This window comes from Dromaius novaehollandiae, chromosome 2 (assembly GCF_036370855.1).
Source record: "Dromaius novaehollandiae isolate bDroNov1 chromosome 2, bDroNov1.hap1, whole genome shotgun sequence".
Lineage (NCBI taxonomy): Eukaryota > Metazoa > Chordata > Aves > Casuariiformes > Dromaiidae > Dromaius > Dromaius novaehollandiae.
The window spans coordinates 16,579,319-16,601,005 of record NC_088099.1 but is presented as its reverse complement, the minus strand read 5'-3'; the positions used below and the strand labels follow the sequence as shown (position 1 = coordinate 16,601,005).

Genomic DNA, 21,687 nt, shown 5'->3' with positions numbered 1-21,687 from the left:
GGAACAAGAGTGAGAGAATGTGGACAAAAGATAAGGAGCGTGCTCTTTGTTAGAGGTGGATTTAGAATGACAGCAATTTTTATTCTTAAATAAAGACCAATAGAGCAAGAAAAGAAATTCAGACTGCGTGAACCAATCGTTCTTTCACTGGGAGATGTGATAGAAATATTTTGCTATTCCATTTCTCTATTTCCTTCTATTTTCTATTTGTATGTACTACAAATATGTCAGTTAGTAGGATAAACAATACATTGTTCTTTATTGCCATAATGTGACGATTTAATTACATACAATTTTTAATGTATTTTTTTATATTTAAAAATAGACTTAATTATATATAATTTTACAGCAAGAAGAACTAGTACCGGCATACAGGAATACATTTTCAGTGAAGTTGGAAGAAAAAAGTGCTAGTGAGAAAGAGGACGCCCCTGCTGCTGCCGCCCCTGCTGCTGCCGCCCCTGCTGCTGCCGCCCCTGCTGCTGCCGCCCCTGCTGCTGCCGCCCCTGCTGCTGCCGCCCCTGCTGCTGCCGCCCCTGCTGCTGCCGCCCCTGCTGCTGCCGCCCCTGCTGCTGCCGCCCCTGCTGCTGCCGCCCCTGCTGCTGCCGCCCCTGCTGCTGCCGCCCCTGCTGCTGCCGCCCCTGCTGCTGCCGCCCCTGCTGCTGCCGCCCCTGCTGCTGCCGCCCCTGCTGCTGCCGCCCCTGCTGCTGCCGCCCCTGCTGCTGCCGCCCCTGCTGCTGCCGCCCCTGCTGCTGCCGCCCCTGCTGCTGCCGCCCCTGCTGCTGCCGCCCCTGCTGCTGCCGCCCCTGCTGCTGCCGCCCCTGCTGCTGCCGCCCCTGCTCCAAAAGGGCGGTCTAAATGGTAAGAGCCAAGCTCCTAAGTCAAGTTATAACACAAAGTCTGATGAACATAGCTTAATCTGACTGTACTCATAGTTTAGCCTAAATCAATATGAAGAAAGCAAATAAATGAAAAAGCCTTTGTAATTAGTTAGTATCATGGCAGTTTCTGAATGGGGAGCATCCCTGCCCTAAGCTCAGAAACATGTATTTCAAGTTCCTGTCCTGCAATTTAGCTATAGTTGATAGCTGTTGCTGAAATAACAGTAAGAAATTTAAATTAGTCCTGAGCTGTCTTCTCTGAGTTGCTTCTGATTTTCTTAGAAAATGCTCTGAAGCCTAGTCCTGCTGCCCAGGAAATTTCTGGCACCATCTGTTTTAAAACCCTCCATCATTTGCATATGTCAAAAGGCAGATAACTGTTACAGCAGGTTTGGCTTGTTTTGCTGAACTTTCTTTCATACAGTGTTCTGAAATCTGTTATCAGGGAAGACAGAGGAAGTAATTTCTTTCTATATGATGCTTGGGCAGATTTGTGAATCCTTGTAGGGGACTACTTGTTACCAGTTGAGCTAAAAGAAGCTGAAGTCTGGCCCCAGTAATAGTGTACCTTTCTTTGGTTGGCCAAACAGAAAGAGGGATGGAGCAGATGCTGGAAGACAGAAGAGAAAAGGTAAGACTAGGAGCTGAGAAAAAACAATAGCTCTGTTAAGGACAGACTGCTAAGGATATGAGAAGAAATTAATGGCTCTTTCAGAGCCTGTTTCTCTGGTTGACATTCTTGTTCTTCACTGGAGATGCACCTGAATAAAGGATTGCTTACCATTCAGCTACTACAGAAATACATGTAGCAGTAGTGTGAGGATTCATTTGTATCTGGGAAACCATTCACATAGACTAGCTTATTTTTCAGTTCATCCTTTTATTTATTGAATTTTAGTACAAGTTGGTGTACTGGCAATGATACATCATAATAGATAATGAAGTTATTAAACTTGTTTATCATAAGTAGTGTGTGTTTATATATTTTGTTAAAAAGAAGATTGCTGGACAGCAGGGAAGAAGACAGTCTGTTTACTTTGTTAAGGCTTCTACACTCTGGATAAAAACTGAACCCTTAGAGATGTGGGAGACTAGTCCTTCTGTGAGAGCCAATGCAATTCATGTTGCAGCAGACAGAAGGATATACCAGATACAGAGCTTGTAGCAAGAGTGAAAGCTGGGAATGCCCAAGAAGAGCAAGAGTTCTGCTTGCAACAGGGAAGAAGAGGTTTGACTTTCAACAAGCCTCAAAGGCGATAGAAGAAAGTCACTTTTCTAGGAAGACAGAGGGGACTGTGGTTTTTATTCTCAATAAGCTACTGAAAGTTGCTGGACGGGAAGATTGAATCTGTCTCATCCAGTAGTTCTCACTTTTCCAGATTTAAATTAGACTATGAAAATTTATTTTTACATTATAGTAAAATATAATTTTAGAGATTGAAAATGGCTTCCCATAGAAAGCTTGCTTCAAGAAAAGGGTACAGGTTAGCACAAGAAGACTTATGTGGTCTAAAGCTTTCTGACCAAGGCATTTACAGACTTCATCCTTGCATTGAATTAATCTTCTAAGACCACTCACCTCGGTTACATTAATGTAATGTCATTGAGGAGAAAGTTGAGAAAGTTTAGTTCTCCTGAAAATGTCTGCTAAACCCAGAGCTGTGCAGGTGATTTCACGTCCTTCTATTAGCACCACGATCCCTGAGATATATCTCATCTTAGCGGACTTGGGCACAGAGATAGCTGCGTGGCAGAACCTAGCTCCTGGCACAGGGAATCTCAGGCTGGGAGAATTAAGACTGAGAATCAACCTGAATTCTTGGGGAGAAGCAAGTGCTTTTTTGGATATCATTGAGTATTTTCTAGACGTTTTATTCTGACCATTTCTTTGTTACCTCTTACTGATTTGGCTGGAGGCTTGGAATTGTACAATTTTTGAACTCAACATTTGATTGCTGTCCTCCCCCCCGCCCCTTTTTTTGCCACGTTCTTTGTGAAGACTAAGCAGTAGCAGTTTACTGCCACATAAGAGAATTCCATAAAACTTCCGCAGAGGGGACTGTAGATGCTGGCACTCTGTGTCTATACAGACTGATGGACAGTGAAATACATTTCTCAAAATATTCAGACAAGATATTCTGACAATTTTTTGCTACTGGATAAAGGCTCAAGCTATTCAGGATATCAAAAAAGTCTCTACTTTCTTTGTGCAGCCATTCATTAAGCACTCACTGTTAGTTCTCCAGATACTGTACAAGATGCGGTTGGTAATCAGCGTTACTCTTCACTGATTGTAAGCTAGACCCTTCAGTCCTTCAGTACTCATTCTGCAACTCCTCAGTAAATACTTGGATAGACTCTTGTGATGATTAAGATATGAAGCTCATAATTATAAAACTCTCAGCAGTGACAGTTGAGTAGAATTGCTGCATGTCAGTAATGCATTCTTTTCTGTTGACCCTATTAATTTCTGTGTTCTGAGTGACAAAGATTATGAACATCATTAAGAATATCAAGATTGAGTTGTGGAACACTCATGTTTATTCTTTTGTTTCTGGATCATCCGGTTCTGAAGTGGAGGGCTCTTTTGTAACTCCGTGAAGATTAACTAAGACCCTTCCCCCCCATCCTTTTTCTCTTAATGGAGAGTGAGAAAAGGTGATAAGGAATAGAAATGCATGGTTCATCTGTCGCCTTTATTTGGCAGAGAAGCTTTTCATACAAAGCTGTCCATGATATTTAAGGGGAGATCTTAATCTTAGAAGGCACAGTCTGTTGACGTGTTTATGACAGGCTGACTGTTGAAGAACTGGAAGAGGCATTGTTCAAGTCCATAATGCTACTTTCTAAAATAAACTCAAAAGCTGTGTCTACACTTGTGAGTAATACTAATGCTACAGAGTAGATTTGGATCTGTAAAACAAAATAATTTGTGCAAAGGGTCTGACTCCATATGCAATTTGAAGGCTTTTATTTGGACTGTAGTCTGGTTCCGTGGTCTGAATGACCATTAGTGTTCTGAGTGCATTATGTATGCTCCTAGAGTTCATGTTTTGATTTATTTTTCTTGAAAAAGAATCAAACCTGTGTTCTTTGAAACATTTAAATGGTGTGAACTGAAGTGCAGTAAATTAGCAGAAGCAGGAGATTAGCTTCAAAAACACACTTCTGATCCAAAGTAAAATGCTAATGTAGATGCACTTAAAGTGTGTCTCATGTTAGTGGTCTAAGTGGCCAGAATTACTAAGGCACAAATTTCCATGAAAATTTTTATCCTTATCTTGAAGTTCTCCCTCTAATGTTGGTCGTCTCACAATAGGCTGCTTTCCTACAAAGCTAGGCTTTACTAGTCCACACAATTTCAGTCAGTGATCTGCAGCTGGGCTGAAAGTAGGATATATCAGGACAGAATCTTTTTAAGGAAGATCTTGGGCATCAGGAAGTAACGTCCTTTGTGGAACTGCTGAACATTCTTGACTGTATTTACATCTTTTTGTTTAAGTGGACAAGGAACAGCAAGTAACACTGAACTGACGTTGTGAAGATAGATACCTTACAAAAGTAGATTAATTAGGTTAGCAAACTGTTAAGGAGCTCTGTATTAAGAATATTCATATACTCAAAACTTCTGCACAGTACTGGGGCAGATTTTCCAAATAGCGCTGTTGAATTCTGGGATAATAGTTTACCAATAGCTTGCGGTGGGGAGGGACGGATGCTTTGCCTAGCCACTGAAGGTGTATAGGTTGGTAGAAGGCTGAGGAAAAAAAAATCTGTCAGTTGAATGTTGTTACGCAGAAATTATATTAAATTTTGTTAAAAAGATTAAAGTTTACAAGCATTCAGAATTGGGGAAAAAGTGAAATAAGACTGCATTTCAGATTGTAATTTGACCTCTATGTGGGTGTGTGTATTATGACCTCATCTTTAATTACATGATCATACAACTTTATTTATATACATTTTCTTAGAATATCTGCCTCTGCATAAAATGGATTCAGATTCATGAATAGGTATATAGTATTTTTTCTTTATTGATCATGGTGGTCTTAGACCCTATTTAGTGTATGTTATTCAAACACTGCTATGAATACAGAACTAATTGTCTCGTAAGATGTTTCATTTCCCATCATTATAGTAGCCTCATGTCTCATGAATATTACATGTTCACCACATCCCTATTTAAGTAACGGCATTTGAAATAAAAGATAGTGGAATTGGAATTGGTTCTTCTCATTGAGGACTTTGTTATTAAAGTTCTTGCATTATTTATATTAGCGAGGTTCAACATTAAACAGTGATTATATAAAAATACCTTGTTAATTGCAGGCAATCAAAGAAAGTTTCTTCAGGTCAGACTAAAAAAGAAAATGAAAAATTGAAAATGCGAGAAGATTTACTTAAAGCTCAGGTAAATCCGTACCAAGTACTACGTTGAAGAAAAAAAAAAAAAAGTGTGTGTGGGGAGATGGGCAGTGTAGCCCACTGTCCAGGACAAAGAGTCATATCCAAGGACCAGGCACTAAAATTAAAAGTCAAATCACAAAAAAATACCTAAAAGATGGATAAGAAGTACCAACAAACCATTGCTTACCCTGTACAACAGATGTAGTTCTTCAATGTTTTAAGCATTTATGTATTCTGTGACTTGCCTCCTTTCCTATTACTCCAGAGGCTGGCATCTTCATTTTCAGTGTCAGATGAACTAAGGGTGGACTGAAGTGCTTGCAGCCCTTATAAACTGGGCTACTGATGTGGAGATGTTAGCAGCACATATACCTCTCCAAAAGGACACTGTTAATGAGTATAGGAGCTGGCTGCACGCATTGAAAATGAAATATGATGCGTTGCAAAGAAATACATTTGCTGAATGGGTATGTAACTGTATGTCTTGTGTAGTATAGCCATGAACGTGTGTTAGAATTAGAAGATCTTGGAGACTGAGATCTTCTAGTCTGAAGGAGAGTGGAGAGAGTTTTGGAGGCTCCTGACTGGCTTCAAGGATTCCAACCCCAGTCTGAATATGTAATCTGAAGAAGATGAGCAAAGACAAGAAGAATAGTAAATGATTCCTTCGGATACACAGGACAGTGTCTTATAGTTTAATCAGGAATAATCTGTCTTGAGACTGTCTTCTGCCTCTGAGTGGGGGCTTTATTATTACTCAGAAATAAATGGGCATTCTTGTAATCTCTCTCACCAGTTCTGTGCCTCTACCTATCACAGGTTTATTTTATAGAAATGTTAGAAAACTTCAGAGGGCTTCCTCAGTTCCTGTCTCTTTAGCCAGAAAACAGAGGCCTGGGAAAATTCTGGTATTTGACTTACTCTGTAGACCCTTTTTGAAATTTAGCCAGCCTAATGGAATTTTTTATTTAGATTCTCCTTCTGATGGAAGGTTCCTGTCTCTGAGATCCGTAGAGCTAGTACTCAAAGCTCTAGTCAGACTAAGCCATAACTGAGCCTTTTGGAGGGTGAGCCAACTATCATCATAGAGGTTCTCTGCTTGCATTTTCCCTAAGAATTTGAGCCCTTCTTCCTGGTAACTTGCATGTATTATGAAGGTGGTACTTGGAATCATCCACGTTGTTAATAAGCATATGGGCAATCACTTGAGGAAGAAGGAAGGGTTATCTTTCAGCATCTAGAATATCCTCATATGTATTGTTCACGTATGCATGTTCACAACCTTCATACCTTTCTTCCCTTTATGTAGCCATTTGTGACAATATATAGTAAAGTTTTGCTCAAACAAGAGAATCCCAAGGTAGAAACACACCAAAAATTTGGTGCGCTCTCCCATTATACCATATGCGTGAAGCACAGAAAGAGGAAAAAGTGGGTATTGTCTGATTCCTGCTAGGACGAAGTGTGTGATTTTTTTTTTGTGCCTAGACACCTGCTGTATGGCTGTTAGATAGAAGCAGCACAGGTTGAAGATTCTCCGGTTACTGTTAAGTTCTTTTCAGAATCACTCCCTTTCTATGAAAAAGGGTGTTCACATAGCTAGTAGATCCTCTCATTCCATCTGTTGATGTTCTGTATATTTTAAGTATGCTTTTAATTTATAGTGTGTAATTGTGTTTATCATTGTGATTTATATATGTAGCAATTTTCTTGTATTACATTTGTATAGTAGCATAGATGATTTTGCATAGTGAGCTTGTTAATAAATCATTCACTGTTTTTTACTATTTATCCGTGAATGCAGCATATTTTTTCATTCTCGTCAGTTTAAGAACACTGTAAAATTAAACTAGAATATAGTGTATTTTATGGCTTATGTAGTATTTGAGTGCCTTACAAATATTAATTAAATGCTTCTACATCTTGGTGAAGTAGGAGAATAGTATACTCATTTTACAGATGGGGAGACTGAGGCATGGAGAGTTTTTATGAATTACCTAAGGTGACTTAGGAGATCTGAGAATACAGGATCACTGTGTGTCTCTGCAGCAGCATAGCTGTTACTTTTATGTGAGGACAAGTATAGATTAGTGCCAGTACGTGTTGAGATATTAATCTCTGTTGATATATTTCACTGCAAAACTATTCAAGCCAAATTAAAATGTCTCAGTGCATCAGATAAAACGGCCTGCTTATATTGCTGCAAGCCCTAATCTAGATATTTCAAAATAAATTTGTGTGTCAAAATGTTGTAATTGGTACACCTACAGAATGATTTTTACTTATAGAAGCATCATATCAGATTGAAAAAAATTTTTTTTAACTTATGTTTGCTAATTATTAAAAAATTCTGAGGTTAGTGTCTTAGATTCAAAAGATAAACATGAAAGAATTAGTGTCTGACAGATCCTTTTCATACATCACAGGAACATCTGCATGTTCTTCAAAGAGAGAAGATAATCCTTGAGGAAAAGCTGAAAAGAGCTTTACAGGTACTGATTTAGAAAACATACTTTGTGGGTTTTTTGTTTTTTAGGTTCCATTATGTCAGGAAAATAATCAACTCATAATGTCTGTTTCAGATAGAAATGTATAATTAGCTTTTTGCTTTAAAAAGCTCTCTTCTGTGCATGTCAGCATCCCCAGGACTATGAATTACAACATACTTAATTTTAAAAGCATTTGCTAACAGATTCTAAAGGGAACTTAACAACTGCCATGTTAGTTCACATCAGTCTTCTGTTAATCTTGTATCCTTAAGAAATTATAGTAACACCAGATGCTTCCAGGAAAGAAAAGAGAATTTTTCCCATAATATTCTTTAATGGGTAGATATTGAGTATGTCTAGGATAAGGCAATGGAAAAGAGACACATTTCTGGAGAAGTAGTACTTGAGGAAAGGAGTTTAACCTTCTTTATTTTCCCTTTAATTTGTCCTATTTTTAGTTTGGGCTTCTTGCTTTAATGTGTTCCTTATAAGGAACAACTTTTTTTTTTTTTTTTTTTTTTTTTTTTTTTTTTTTTTAAGTTGAGAAATGAAGAAGAGAAATTCCTAGAAGGTACTAAAATCACTGTAGTGATCTTTTTTGTCTCCTTTCAGAGAAAAGGGAAAACTAGCATGAGATTAGTTTCTCCTAATGTTAATGATCTATCACAGATGTTTGCATCTGAGGTAGTTAGTCTACTAGGCTCTTTTTATAGTTAGCAGAGAGAATTGGGCTCTTCTAATGAACAGTTTATATGAAACTGTTTTAGATGTTTATCTTCTGATAAGATTGTGTTCTAGAAGTGTCCATATATTTCCATTGATTAAAAGGATGAGCAAGGTTAATTTGAGAATAATTCAAATGTAGGCATTCTGTCATCTTACACAAGATTATAACTTGCCTATATTATGATTTGGTACATTGGTTAAAAACAAAAACAAACAAAAAACCCTGCATACTGAAAACAATGATGAGACACTAAAATGTAGCAGCCTAAAAAAAAAGCAAGAAATAGGAAATTGATTTGATCAGACTTTATCCTCTGTACTTAATGGTGTAAGTTTAACAATATAGAAATTAACAAATTTCATGAGAATCGAAAAAGTATTTAACTACTGGGACATTAATCTGTGTTTTCTAGCTTTTATTTTAAAAGTCTGTTTCATGACTTTAATATTGTATAATAATATTTAATATTGTGTAATAATAATAGGGAAGATGCTACAATTTATTGTATGAAAGAAGTTTTAACTGGAATGTGCCCTTGAGCTCTTGGTGAATTTTTCAGTAGTTTCTTGTGAAAACTTAATTCGGCTGTTATATTTTCAGCTTATTCCAGCATGAAAAGCTTTAAATAATGGTTTAATCACTTGTTACGTATTACTTCTATTTTAAAAGATGCTTTGCTATAGCTGTGTTACAGATATTATATAAGTGTATATTTGACTGGAAACTTATTTTTTAAATTTAATGTATTGGAGAACATGCTTGAGTTGAAAAGGATTTAGGGAAGTATTTACATGCATTGAAATGAGCCCAAACAGCAACACTAATTTTAATGCAAATATTTTTATCATATAGGAAGCTGAAAATGCTAATAAGCAACTTACAAACTTAGCAACATCTGTCCCTATTCAAGACACAGAAATTGTTCAAGATGCACACATCAGTTACAAAAATGCAGAAAAGGGTAAAAATGATGATTCTGACATTGATATGAAAAAATGTGCTGAAGATGCATCTAAAAAAGGCCAAAAACCAACTAAAAATGAAGGCAGCAGAGAGGATCATAAAGTGTCACCATCCAAGTCCATTAGTGAAGCTGATGAATTAGTACACAAATCGCTAGCAAAGAATCAAGCGAAACAAGCAATAACGAAAAGTCCTGGAGAAATGGAGGAAACTGAAGAAGTTGCAATACTGTCTCAAAAGAAGGATGTTAAACTAGGAAAAAAAGGATTAACGGAGGGAAAGAAGTCTGAAGATCATGGTGTTTCAGCAAGCGAGCTAAAAGGAAAATACCTTTTTCAGGAGCAAGGAGAGTCATATAAACCTAAAGAATTACTTTCTAGCATGGGAGAGACTCCAAGACTTCCTGCTTATCCATCTGGACAAGAAAACATACAGTATTCTTCTAAACATACTGATGAGAAGCCAACATCACTGTTATCTGGTAAAACCCAGCAAATGTCAACAGCAACCAGAGCAAACAGAAAATCAGAGTCTGTAAGAACATTTTTGTATCTTCTATGTTTGTTTATTTTTTTCCCTTAAAAACAGGATGAATTGATAGAAAATTCTACTCCATTTACAGTTAAGATTTACTTTTCAGGAATGATAATTATAAATTACAGTGTCAAGAATAAGCATATTATTTACCTTTGGAGACCTGTCTGTTATTTGGGCAGAACTAGTTCTGATCTGGAGATGCACAGGAGACATTGTGTTCCTACCTGCTTGTGCAGGAGACTGGGGTGTTTGTAATAGCAGTAGTGGGCAGGGCATAGAGATCCTATTCTGAAAGTGCTGGTTCACCATTCTCGTGGCATGAGCTTTATGAGGTGAGACAGGCTGAAGTGTTCCACATTTGACATCCTGTTTATCTTTGTTAATCCTTGATTATCTTTCTACTTGTCTGTCAGTTAATTCAATTCTAGCTCAGTCTTCACCCTGAAGACAACTGAAGTGTGAGCTTGCTTCTCAGTGGGAGGTGTGAATCATAGACTGTCTCTCTCTCTGCAGCTGTCTTCAGTCCACGCTGGGCATTCCCACACAGCCTAACTGGTGTTGCTAGTGAATGCAGAGTTGGACATTCTGCTGATTTTTGGAAGTCACCAGCTAGCTTATAAGGGTCTTGCCCAGGTAATCTGCCAGCTGGTGGAAGTCAAGGATTTTGAAGCTCCGTGGGGCTTCTCTTCTCTCTCTAAATGTGTTCTTTGCACCAAATTATACTTTCTCCTAGGTCGTATGAGAGATATAGCATGCTATAGTGTTGGCAAGGGGATGCCATTCTTTTGGGATTCAAAGTCTCCTGTAAACAGAGGGAAGCTGACCGTAGGTTCATATTCATTTCTCAGGGTGATGCCAGAAACAGAGTGCTGTGAAATGCCCTGATAGCATCTCTTCCAATTTCCGCAGGTTTAGTAGCACTAGTTCTTCCAGGATGTCCCTAATTGTCCACTTAGTAATCACTTAGATGGTCTTTTCCTGGAGGATTAGTCTGGCCCCTGGGTAGACCTGATGAAGTAGGGTGTACTCACAGGTGAGAAACAATAACTGAGGGCATGTGTCAAGCATAAATTCCTTGTATTGAGAGTACTGGCATGGTGTTCTGTTGTGCATGAGGTAAATGCATGGTGACTGTAGTGCATATTCATAGGTGTATGGGCGCAGAGTGTGCTCTGTTTCCAAGGAAGTATTGAAAGCAGCTAGTGTGCTCTGCAGGATCCTAAGCTTAAACTGGTTTGTCTCAGTTAGTCCAGGGACCATGTTTCATTCCTTGCTGTGGACAAAAGTAGTACCAAAATACTCTAAATGACTATAGCCATGACTTTATTGACTCTTGCATTAGCAGTGTAACTTTAAAAATACCATTCCTTTCCAAGCTGTTCAAAATAGTTGAGCCATATCGATTACTCAGATTGTATTGTTTCACTGATTTCCTTTTTGTCTGTTTAAATTTACCTGACATAGGCCCTGAAATAGCTTTGTGCAAGCCACGTATCAGTTTTCTTTTTCACTCTTTTCACAAAGTAATGCCTGTAAAAATTAGCTAATACAGTTTCCCAATTGTCTTAATACAGAAAACTTGTCAATTATTTTCCTGTTATTTAAGTATATCGTTTTCCTGCAGCCTTTGAAATTAGACCCCAAAGGACTGGTTACAGCTAAGAAAACCACAGAAGCAAATGAAGGCATTTCCCTGGATAACAGGTAGGAATAGTTTAGAGAATGAAAAGTATAGCTTTATGGCCTATAGTATTTTAATTCTTCAGTATTTCTTGAATGGGTCTGAAGTTGCCAATATAAAGATTCAGAAATTTTAATTTGCATAAAACAATTTTAGAGGCTTAGAGTGGGGAAAATCTTTAGTATTTTATTCACAAGGTAGAAGATGAGCAAGGTTACAGTGGCTTACAGCTAAATTGATAAAAATTTGTTGAAGTTTTAAATATTTCTGTAAATATAATGCAATCACGTCGTCATTAGTTTCAGATCTCAGATGTTCATATTCTTTTTATTTCATAGCAGTCCCTATGCAAATCCAGAGTTCAAGGGTTCTAGGCATCTTTGAAACATTTTGTTATAGAAAAAAGCATTATGTTTTAGTGCTGCTTCATCTCCCTCTCTTTCTATATCTAGATATAGAGAGAGCTATAGATATCTATATATAGATATTTAATAGATATGTTTATATATGGGGATGTATATATGGAGATTTTTTGTGCATGTGGAGAGCTATTCATATAAATGTAGTCTACCTTTGGTACTTGTGCTTGAGACTGGAGTCATCTTTCTGGCAGGCTCCTGTTAGGGTGCACGTGAATCCAGAGTATCCTTATTCTTCCATGTATTTGGTATAAAGTGTTATGCAGCCCTCACTGCTAACCCTATTCTCCTTGCAGCCTTTGATGGTGAAACTAATCTCTGTAATGTAGTTTAGAAGGATTTTTGTATTAAACTATATTACTTGTGCTAGGAAAAATGGTACATAGTGTTGTAACAAGATTTCTATAGCTTGTACCTTCCTTTATCTCTTCCTGGGAACGTCTTTCTGAGATTAGCTAGTCACAGGAACCCCACAGTCCTCCAAAGGGCTGTTACGTGGCATGAGGTAGTGTTACGTATTTCTGATCTATATGGGTTAGTGGCAAGGAAGTGAGAATAGCCTTATGGAAAGAAAGGGAGATAGAAGCAGTGGGAGTTGAGCATATTTAGTTATACAGCTCAAGATAGGAATTACATCTTCTAGATTAAACAAATGATCCTTGTCTTCTAATTGAAGACAACTGTTGTTGCAGAGAGATGGTCAGGAAGCTCTTAAGGACCATCTCTGAAGCAGAGTCTGTTACCTGTGCTCCTGCCACTCTGAGACAACAGGAGTCAAAACTCCTGCACTCTAGAGTAGGTGCGCTTTTATGTCTCTTACCATCTTTTCCTGGTAAGAGCAGGGCTCGGCCCTTTCCTGGTAATCCTGATTGTAGAGGCAGGTAAGTAAGAGGAAGGAAAACTTAAATGGTATTGCAAAAGAAATCTTAATTTTACATGTAGAGCAACTTAAAGCTTAATGCATTTCACACTGATATGTTTCTCTCAAATAAGAGCATACCTTCTTTGACCTTTTAGTTAATGCTGACTATTTTAAAACCCTGCAGCACACAGAAAGAGGCATGTGGCACCACCGATTCAGATTTTGTGAACCTTCCAAAAATCCAAGGAGAGTCGGAGTCACATTTCTCCTTAAATTATCAAGATCAATTATTGCCCAAGTCTTTAAATGTACATGAAGATTCACCCCAACTAATATCAGAAAGACAGAAGACTGCTATGCCTGCTAAACCCAGTGTCCAAGGTCAAGGGCATTCTTTACCATTGTATGAAAACAATATGTTACCATCAGTTTTACCTCCCATATATCAAGATGTGGCTCCTCTTAAAAGCTCCCTGTCCAGTCATAAAACATCTTCTGAATCTCAGGATGCTGAAGAAGTTTCTGTTTTCCCTGTTGAAAAGATACCCACTTTGGAGACCCAAGAAAAAATGCCTGCACTTACTACTCAAGAAGACAAAAAGGCACCTATGCCAGTTCTTCCTGTCACACACGCTACAGTAAAGTATTATTTATTTTCATTTTATATACTTTCTGGTGATTTTGAGTTAGATTTTGTAACTCCAATACTAGTGAGTAGATATTTATATATTTCTTTTGATTTATTAATCAACAATTGAATAACTGGATCATCATTAGCCCTGAGAGTTAATCCCCAATGTACTATGCACAATTACTGATGATAGTTAAGTATTCCTTTGATACAATGTGGAATTTTTTAACAAAAATAAATACACAAAATAGCCTGCCCCTGCACACAGTAAGAAATTAAAAGAAAGGAAGGAAGCTGGTTTTTTTTGGTTCAAAGTTTCAGGTTCTCTCTAGCTACCATTGTGTTCAAAAAGTGGGTTTTTTGGTTTCTTTTTCTTTTCCTCTCTCTTTATTTTCTCTTTTTTCTTTTTCCAATGGATGTGTCTTTCAGATATGCACAGCTCCACTAAAAACTATCAAGCATTCTCATTTGCATTAAGAAAATTGAAAGAAAACTTCCCCAACTATGTGGTTTAGTCACTGTCCTAACTTGGCTGTCTGATCTGAGACTTCTCTGGGTTTTGTTATTTTAGCTATTTGTTTTCTTTCTGACAGTTTAAATCTTTCATACCATTCTGAAGAAAACCCAGCATTAGCAGGAGGGTTAAAAGTATCATTATTCCAGGCATCCTATAATGCACATGTGAGATAATCCTCCTGGGACAGCAGCATTTTGTTGTCTCCTTTTAATGATGGTACTTGGATAGAATTCGGGTAATCAGATTTCCAGAAGCTTCATGTGTACAGAAAACTTTCTGAGTCGATATGGAAGCTCTTCTCAATTTGAGATGTCTCTAGTGCTGAGAGATGCTGGACAATAAGGCTATTTTAACTCATCTCAGAGTTGGTCGGTTGAATACTGCTTATGGCGAAACTTAGATGGAATTCATGTACCCTGATGTTCTGTTTTCATTGAATTAGTAGTACTTAGCTCAGTAGCAATAGACTTTTGAATTTAACTCTTTCTTTTTGTAATAGAATGTTCCATGTTACATTTTGATACTGTTATTTTTTTGATTTAAAGACATTCAGTCTGGTGTTCAAGTCTGAAGGAGCCAGATTCTAGGGTTTCTGCAGTGTGCCTGGGGACTAGTTGCAGTTCAGTGCAGTATTAAAAAGTATAACCAGCAAACTTCATCTTTAATATAGATCATTTTAGACTACAGTCTTGCAAAACATTCAATTAGTACAGCTGAGAAGGCAGCAAACTGTTGTGCTGTGGAGAGAATAGTGGCTGGGAGTATGGGATGGTAGAAACTTTTAAGACTGATTTTTTTGCCAAAAAAAATGTTCCACTGAACTGCAGTCCCAAGATAACAAAAGATGATTTTGAGAAGAAATAACTAAATACTCTTAACTGTTTATTTTCCAAGATATTGGTAACCACAGTCCCTGCAAATTTACATATACATTTTGTCTGTCTTAATCTGAAGTCTGTTTTGTGAACTTTGTATAGTAGTGATATATTTGAGAAGAAGCAGAGGCAAATGAGAAGGACAGTTTATTCATTTCTCTTGTACACCATACAGGTGAATTTAATAATTTTTTTTTATTGATACAGTATTGCTGTGTCAGTACTCTCCCTATGTTAACAATTGACACTTAGCATAGCTTCATTCTGTGGGGAAAACCATCTTGTTTGTCATCTGAACTGTAGCTGTTTAAACATGGAGAAATTGATTGCAGTAGAAAAAATTCCCTTATTTTCTTAACTGACCTATTTTTCCAGTTTTGTTTTATTCCTATTAGCACTGTAGAATGTTTCACTTTTATACGTGTTCTAAGACTCCATATAAAGATAACATATGTCCTGTAAATTTTTGAAAATTATTAGCAGACAATATAACATAATGCTGTTATTTTTATTTATAGAATGTAACTTTGGAAACTCACTCACTTGAGAAAAAAAATCTTCCGTGGACTCAAAAAGAAGTAGTAGATGTCAAAGGTAAATATTTTCTTCTCTTTTGAAAGAAAGAAGATAGGCTATGTCTGATCCTAGTGCCATCAAGCTGGAATGTATTACCAGAGATGTCCCAAATTCACTATTTTAAGTGTATTGAGAAGCATTTTTCTCTGAAACACTGGGACGTTCTTACATCAATGAATGTATTTTTAACTGAATTGAGTATTTATAGAAGATACGGGTAAACACAGGCAATTTAATGCCATCAAGGATGTTGATCTTGCCCAGCAACATCCTGGGCATTTATATCTGTAACAGCCCTTGCACGTAGATGGACAGTATTTAGATAAGCTGTTATAAAAGAGTTAGAGAAGAACCATAATTAATTGAGCTGGTGTGTGTTCTGATAAGAGCAAATTTTGCATTGTCTTTTGAACTTATTCTCATCATGCAAATAAGTTGCAAGATATGAAGTAATATAAATTAAACACTCATTTTTAGGTAAATGAGTAAGAACAGAAATATCATTGATTTTATTAGTGATTTTGATCTTCAGACTAAGGATAAACATAAGACTGAACATGTTTTATACTAAAGGTGCTTCAGTTGTTTCAAAGCTTCATTACATTAACAGGAGAGTATGCAATGAATTTAATATGAAAGATAATCAAGGCTACAGTATATTATGCATTTGTATACAAAACACTCTACTCCAAAAAGATCATACTATTAAATATAGAACATAGTTTTAAAGTAAAATGTGTTACTCTGTTTCTCTGTCCTAGATTAAGAACTATGTGTTTTCATTAAATAACTTTATGCTTTTTGTTACATTCCCAATGCGATAGAACTTTTTTCAAATGCAGAAAGACTTCTATTATTAACTCAAATGAATAAAATGCAACAAGCGTCAACACTTTCTCTGGCAGAAGCTGACCTGAACACTAGTAAGTGGAAAGCTGATAATTTAGGGATCTGGTAAGAAAACTTATATATTTCCTAATGACGTTGACACTTCACCCCCAGTGAAGTGTTTTTTCTTCTGTTTTTGTTTGTTTTTTTAATAACTTAGTAAAGCTTGACCAACTTCAAAAAATCCCAAGCACCATTGAGTTTGTGCTATTTCCTCATCTATCTGTATAATATGGCTAATAAGGATGATATAATAAAGGATGCAAAATCTAAAATTTTCATGTGGGGAAGAAATGACATATGTTGTTAGAACAACCTAATTACTTGAACAAAATCTGTGCCACGTGTGCTTTCCAAAATGGGTCAAAATGTCCTGTCCATATTGGTATATACGTTGTCTTCCTTGCCGAATGAAACTGTTTGGAGTGTTTACCTACCCAACAGCAATTCGGAGATGTAGAGTCCAGAAGGTCGCTTCAAATATTGTTGGCTACACAAGACAACTCAAGAGACCTCACTTGAGAAATGAGAGAGCATGGGGTATTGATTGCTTGTGCTGGGAAGCTGTGAATACCTTCACTATTCCTTAGCTGCACCTCTGTAGTTACAACCATGCTGTTCAGGGCATGGTATGTGTGAAATAGGCAATAATTATTTTTTGGATCCCAGCATTGGCTGCACATGGTCATCCCACTTTACTTATGTTGATTGCTGGTAAATAAAAATTACGTATTTCAGTCTCTTCTTCTTCTCTCTTTTTTTCACCAAGGTCTCACAGGACATTCCTGCAGAAAGAAATGTGATAATAGCTGATTCTTAGAGTTATAGAAAGTTTACACTTGCTCTCTTTAGAAAGTACTCTATGTCAGTTTCTAGAGGAAACCCATTAGATACTGTCTAGAAGTTTTGTCTTTTGAATGTCTTTCTGAATAGCTTTCATCTTTATCTAGGGAGGAAAACAACAGAGCTTTTGCACAGCATGCTTGCTAAGCTGTCACCAGGTGTAGAAGATCTGCAAGACATGGAAGCTTTTGAAGACAGTGAAATAGACAGCATTACTGGTAAATACAGAATAATGTAGAGATCTGTGTTTTATTACTTAGGTACATGTTTATTTTACTATAACATCTCATATGCACTCATATTTAAGAAATGTTACTACTCTAGCAACTCCAAGTCTAAGGACAAGAAAGTAGATTAGAGAGAATTCCTGGAGACGTCATGAAAAGCACAATTATTTTAAGAGGAACTTAAATACAAATAGGCTAAAAGACTTTAAATTATTTGCTATATAGATGACAGACTGTCAAATTAAACAAGATGGGAATACTGGAAGAATGTACAGCACATAAATCACCATGAAGTTTAATGAGAGAATATATAGGGAACTGTAGAGCTATATGGAAGAATAGGAAGAATATGTATGCACAACTGCATAAAGTTGAGTGTGGGATAATATATCCTGCCAAGAAGCTCAGTACCACTGTTGCTACTTCACTGTTGCTTCTTGAATACCTGGCTAGTTTAAAACTAGCTCAGATACCTCTTCAGCTTGGTAACTAGTGTAAACATTCTACATAATAGAGATTTTTTTTTTTTTTTTAAGTAAGATGTAGATTTATATATCGCATAGACAAAAGCAATACTGAAAACTTTACATTTGATGTAAAAGAGAACTGGAAGTTGGTGGAAGAACTCAGATGGGACAGTGTTGAGGCAAGGGTGTTACATGAACAAAGCAAAAGGTTGCATTTTATAAGGACTGAAAAGAGGCAACTTCTGCGTTTGGATGAACAGGGAAGGAGGACGTTGAGTGGAGATTAGGCTTTGGAGATGAAAGATAAAATGGAAAAATGTTGAAAAAAGAAAACAGCAGGATCCCAAGGGTTTTGTTTGATTGTTTTTTGTTTTTTTAACACTGTGGGGGAAAACTTAAAAATTATCCTGAGCTTGTGGGCCTGAGTATCAGGAAAGCTAGTAGTGAAAAGTAGAAGTGCAGAGAGTTTTTGGAAAAAAAGGTATTAGCTCTTTTTCGCAAGTTTAGTTTAAGCTAATAAAACCTTGAAATGAGAGAAGGACAGATGGAGAATTTTACAAGAGGAGCAATTAATGGTGTTGAGCTTGATTTGTTAGTCATCAGCATGGAAATGAAAACCGAAGATGTGTCAGCTGATGATTTCGCTTAGAGACAGAACTTAATGGAAGATGAGCCAAAGGCTTTGGGCACAGCCCTGAGGAGAGAATGGAAAAATGAGAGAGTGGGGAGAGAGTAAAAAGACTCATCCAAAAATGAGCTAAAAGAACAATCTGGAAAAGAACTGTCTGGAAAGTTCTGGAGCAGAAAAAAGGATCTTCAAAGTATAGTAGGTGTAAAATGCCAGGAAGCAAGAATGACAAATATCATCAAAAATAGGAAGAAGGCGAAAGAGAAGATGGGAGATGAAAAGCAGTGAGATTATTTATGTCAGGCAGCAAGAGTGGGTTGCCCGACAAAGGAAAGCTAGTGGGAGATGAGGGTGACAGCAAGGCAAGCAGGGGCAATGTCCTCACTGACAAGGGCACAATCCTGCAGCTGCTGAGCAAGGCAAGCAAAGCAGGTCTGATGATGATAATTATGGTCAGCTAACAGTCCAGATCACAAGACAAATCCAAACCAATGAGACGGGGCTGGAAGTCAAGTCAGCAAGTCAAGTCAGCACCTCAGGGCTGAAATCGGGTCTGGTGACAGCAACCAGGGTCAACTAGCAGTTCAGTGATTGCCAGGCAAATTTATAATGACAAGGCAAGTCCAAGGTCAAGCTAGGAAATCAAGTCAGCAGGTCAGGATTAGTGATATTCATGGTCAGAGGCATGCCTGCAATGTGGCTCAGGCAAAGATCCAAGGGCAAGGGTCTGAAGGCTCATACAACTCCCAAGCTAAGCAGGGAGACCCCCAAAGAGGCTTCTCGCAGCACTTTCTCACACAGGTCTCCTTACAGTAGTCTCATGCCCGGGTTACCCAGCTGCACCACATCAGAGCTGTCCTTGAGCACAGGTAGCTGAACCCAGAAGAGGGGGACCCAGGGCCCAGATGATTCATGCTGGTCAATGACTAGACTAAAAATGGACTGCACTGCAGTTAATGAGACTTCTGCAGTTGGTTTAATTATGTGATTTAATTATATGATCCAGAGACTGGAATGAGAATCACAGTTACATTGTGCTACAAACAAAAAGATAATCTTTGTTCTGAAGGTCTAAAATTTTAAAATGTAACACATTTAGGAGGACAGTATTGAAAAAGAAGATAGTAAAGTATCATTGTTTTTATACATTACACACAATTTTGATGTTTCTTACATATGAACAGATGACACTTTATGTTCAAGGTTTAGAAACATCTTTTAAATATTACTGACATACAGGCTAATAATTTATTACATCACTATTATTTTTAGTACTTTTAAGTTCAAGATTCATCTGAAAGGATATAATTTTTAAAAGAAATACCTAAATGTAGTTTTCCAGCTGATGATTGATATTTTGCAGTTATTGCAGAGGATAGATTAAATAAGCTACCAAAACTTCTTGCAAGCTTGGAGTCAAATCTGAAAGACCTGCAGGAAGCACTGGCTCTGGCAGATGACCAAACAGGCAATATAAGTGGTAAGTACAGAGCTGAAGTCCGATACCAAATTGTTTATTCAGTAACAGTTTTTGTATGTCCATATTGTAGAATCATTGGGACAGTCTTACTAGGAATCTTTCTGCAGTAACAGTGCAGGATTGGATTTTTATAAACATGGAAATGATTTTAGCCAATTTTAATGTTTGGAATTCTTTTGAGACCTGTGTAAAAAAAAAAAACAAAAAACAAAACAAAACAAAAAAAAACCCCAAAACCTAAGGAATTGAAAGCAATATTTCTTCTTACTTATGTGAAAAAGATCATCAACCAAAGGAGAGGGCTGGTCTCACATTGGTGCGTAATGTTTTAGGCTGACTGAATGCTACTTTGGTACTGTTAAAGAAAACACATTTTAAGTGATTGTTAACTTAGGAGCACAGTGGTTGAATATGCATAAGAAATATTCTTCTAATCTAGGTCTGCCATTGTCACTATAATTGTTAAATGTTATCAAAGATCTTATAAATGTTTTATCAGACAGAAGTTATTTGGTGTTATTTCCTAAGCTGTACAAAGACAGGGTTTTAATATACATGCATTATTTCATATGTGATAGTCCATAGCAGTTTACAGAATGGTTTAATTCTTCAGTTTATATATTTTTTAAAATAGTGTGAGTAGTTGCTGTGTGTGATATTTAGTATAATGTATTTACTATGAGAATGCAAAGGCAACTTTTCAACAGTAAATACTATAGCTTAAATTTTTGAATTACAATAACTTGTAAAACTTTAAAATACATAATATATTTTTCTCTATTTTATGAGTTTAAAATCATCCTTTTTCTATAGAAGGACATGGATATGAGCTAAAAAGGATTTTAGCTACAAGTCTGGAAGCAAAACTGAAAGACCTGCAGCAAGTGGAGGCTTTCATAGCAGATCAGCTAGGCATACGTGGGCTTGATGGTGAGAGGAAATTTTATCTGTATGTAGATATAACTTTGGTAGGCAGTCCTAGGATGGATCTTTATGGTTTTTGTACTGAAAATTTGTACTAATTTTTTACTGAAAACTAATATATGTTATCATTTGTATCTATAAATTGAGAAGAGTAGTCTGATTCGGAATATATTAAATGATCGTATTTTCCTAGTCATGGAAGGTATGTGAGCAAATATTCTGAACTGACCTATGCACCAGAAAGGAGAATTAGCCTTAAGAATTTTCTGCTCTATCCAAGCATACAAAGATAGGCAAAAGAAAAAAAAATCAGAAAAAACTATAAATTATTTCTTGATAAATCCCTCAACCTATTTCTGTCTCCCACACATACAAACACACATGCTCACTGTTGAGCAAATCATAACTTTAACAGACAATCTGGTCTAGTCACTGAAAGTAAAATGTGTCTTATTTTCTATCATATGGCACAAGGGAAGCCGATAAAGGGCACAGATTTGTCTGCAGAGTAAGACACCTAACAGGATACTCACCAAGCCCAAAGGAACTCGCATGCTATGAGGATCCAAGAATTCACTGAGAATGCAGCAATATACAAACAACAAGAAAGCTATTCCAACCCCTTACCTGTTTTCAAGTACTTGTAGATTCTCAAGGTCAATAAC

The 21,687-nt window shown here is 37.0% G+C and overlaps 1 protein-coding gene across 2 annotated transcripts in view; it reads left to right on the top strand.

Annotated features, from left to right (window-relative positions):
• The window catches only part of CCDC7 (coiled-coil domain containing 7), a 71,789-nt gene that overhangs the window by 20,394 nt on the left and 29,708 nt on the right, over positions 1-21,687 (top strand). The window contains exons 14-24 of one of the 2 annotated variants that reach the window (XM_064505805.1): positions 350-861; positions 5,211-5,292; positions 7,715-7,780; positions 9,357-10,001; positions 11,629-11,708; positions 13,151-13,604; positions 15,508-15,583; positions 16,390-16,488; positions 17,404-17,514; positions 19,982-20,098; positions 20,912-21,028. In XM_064505805.1, coding sequence (XP_064361875.1) covers positions 350-861; positions 5,211-5,292; positions 7,715-7,780; positions 9,357-10,001; positions 11,629-11,708; positions 13,151-13,604; positions 15,508-15,583; positions 16,390-16,488; positions 17,404-17,514; positions 19,982-20,098; positions 20,912-21,028 — 2,359 coding nt within the window. The remainder of the gene's footprint in view (positions 1-349; positions 862-5,210; positions 5,293-7,714; positions 7,781-9,356; positions 10,002-11,628; positions 11,709-13,150; positions 13,605-15,507; positions 15,584-16,389; positions 16,489-17,403; positions 17,515-19,981; positions 20,099-20,911; positions 21,029-21,687) is intronic. The other variant, XM_064505807.1, reaches the window with a different exon arrangement.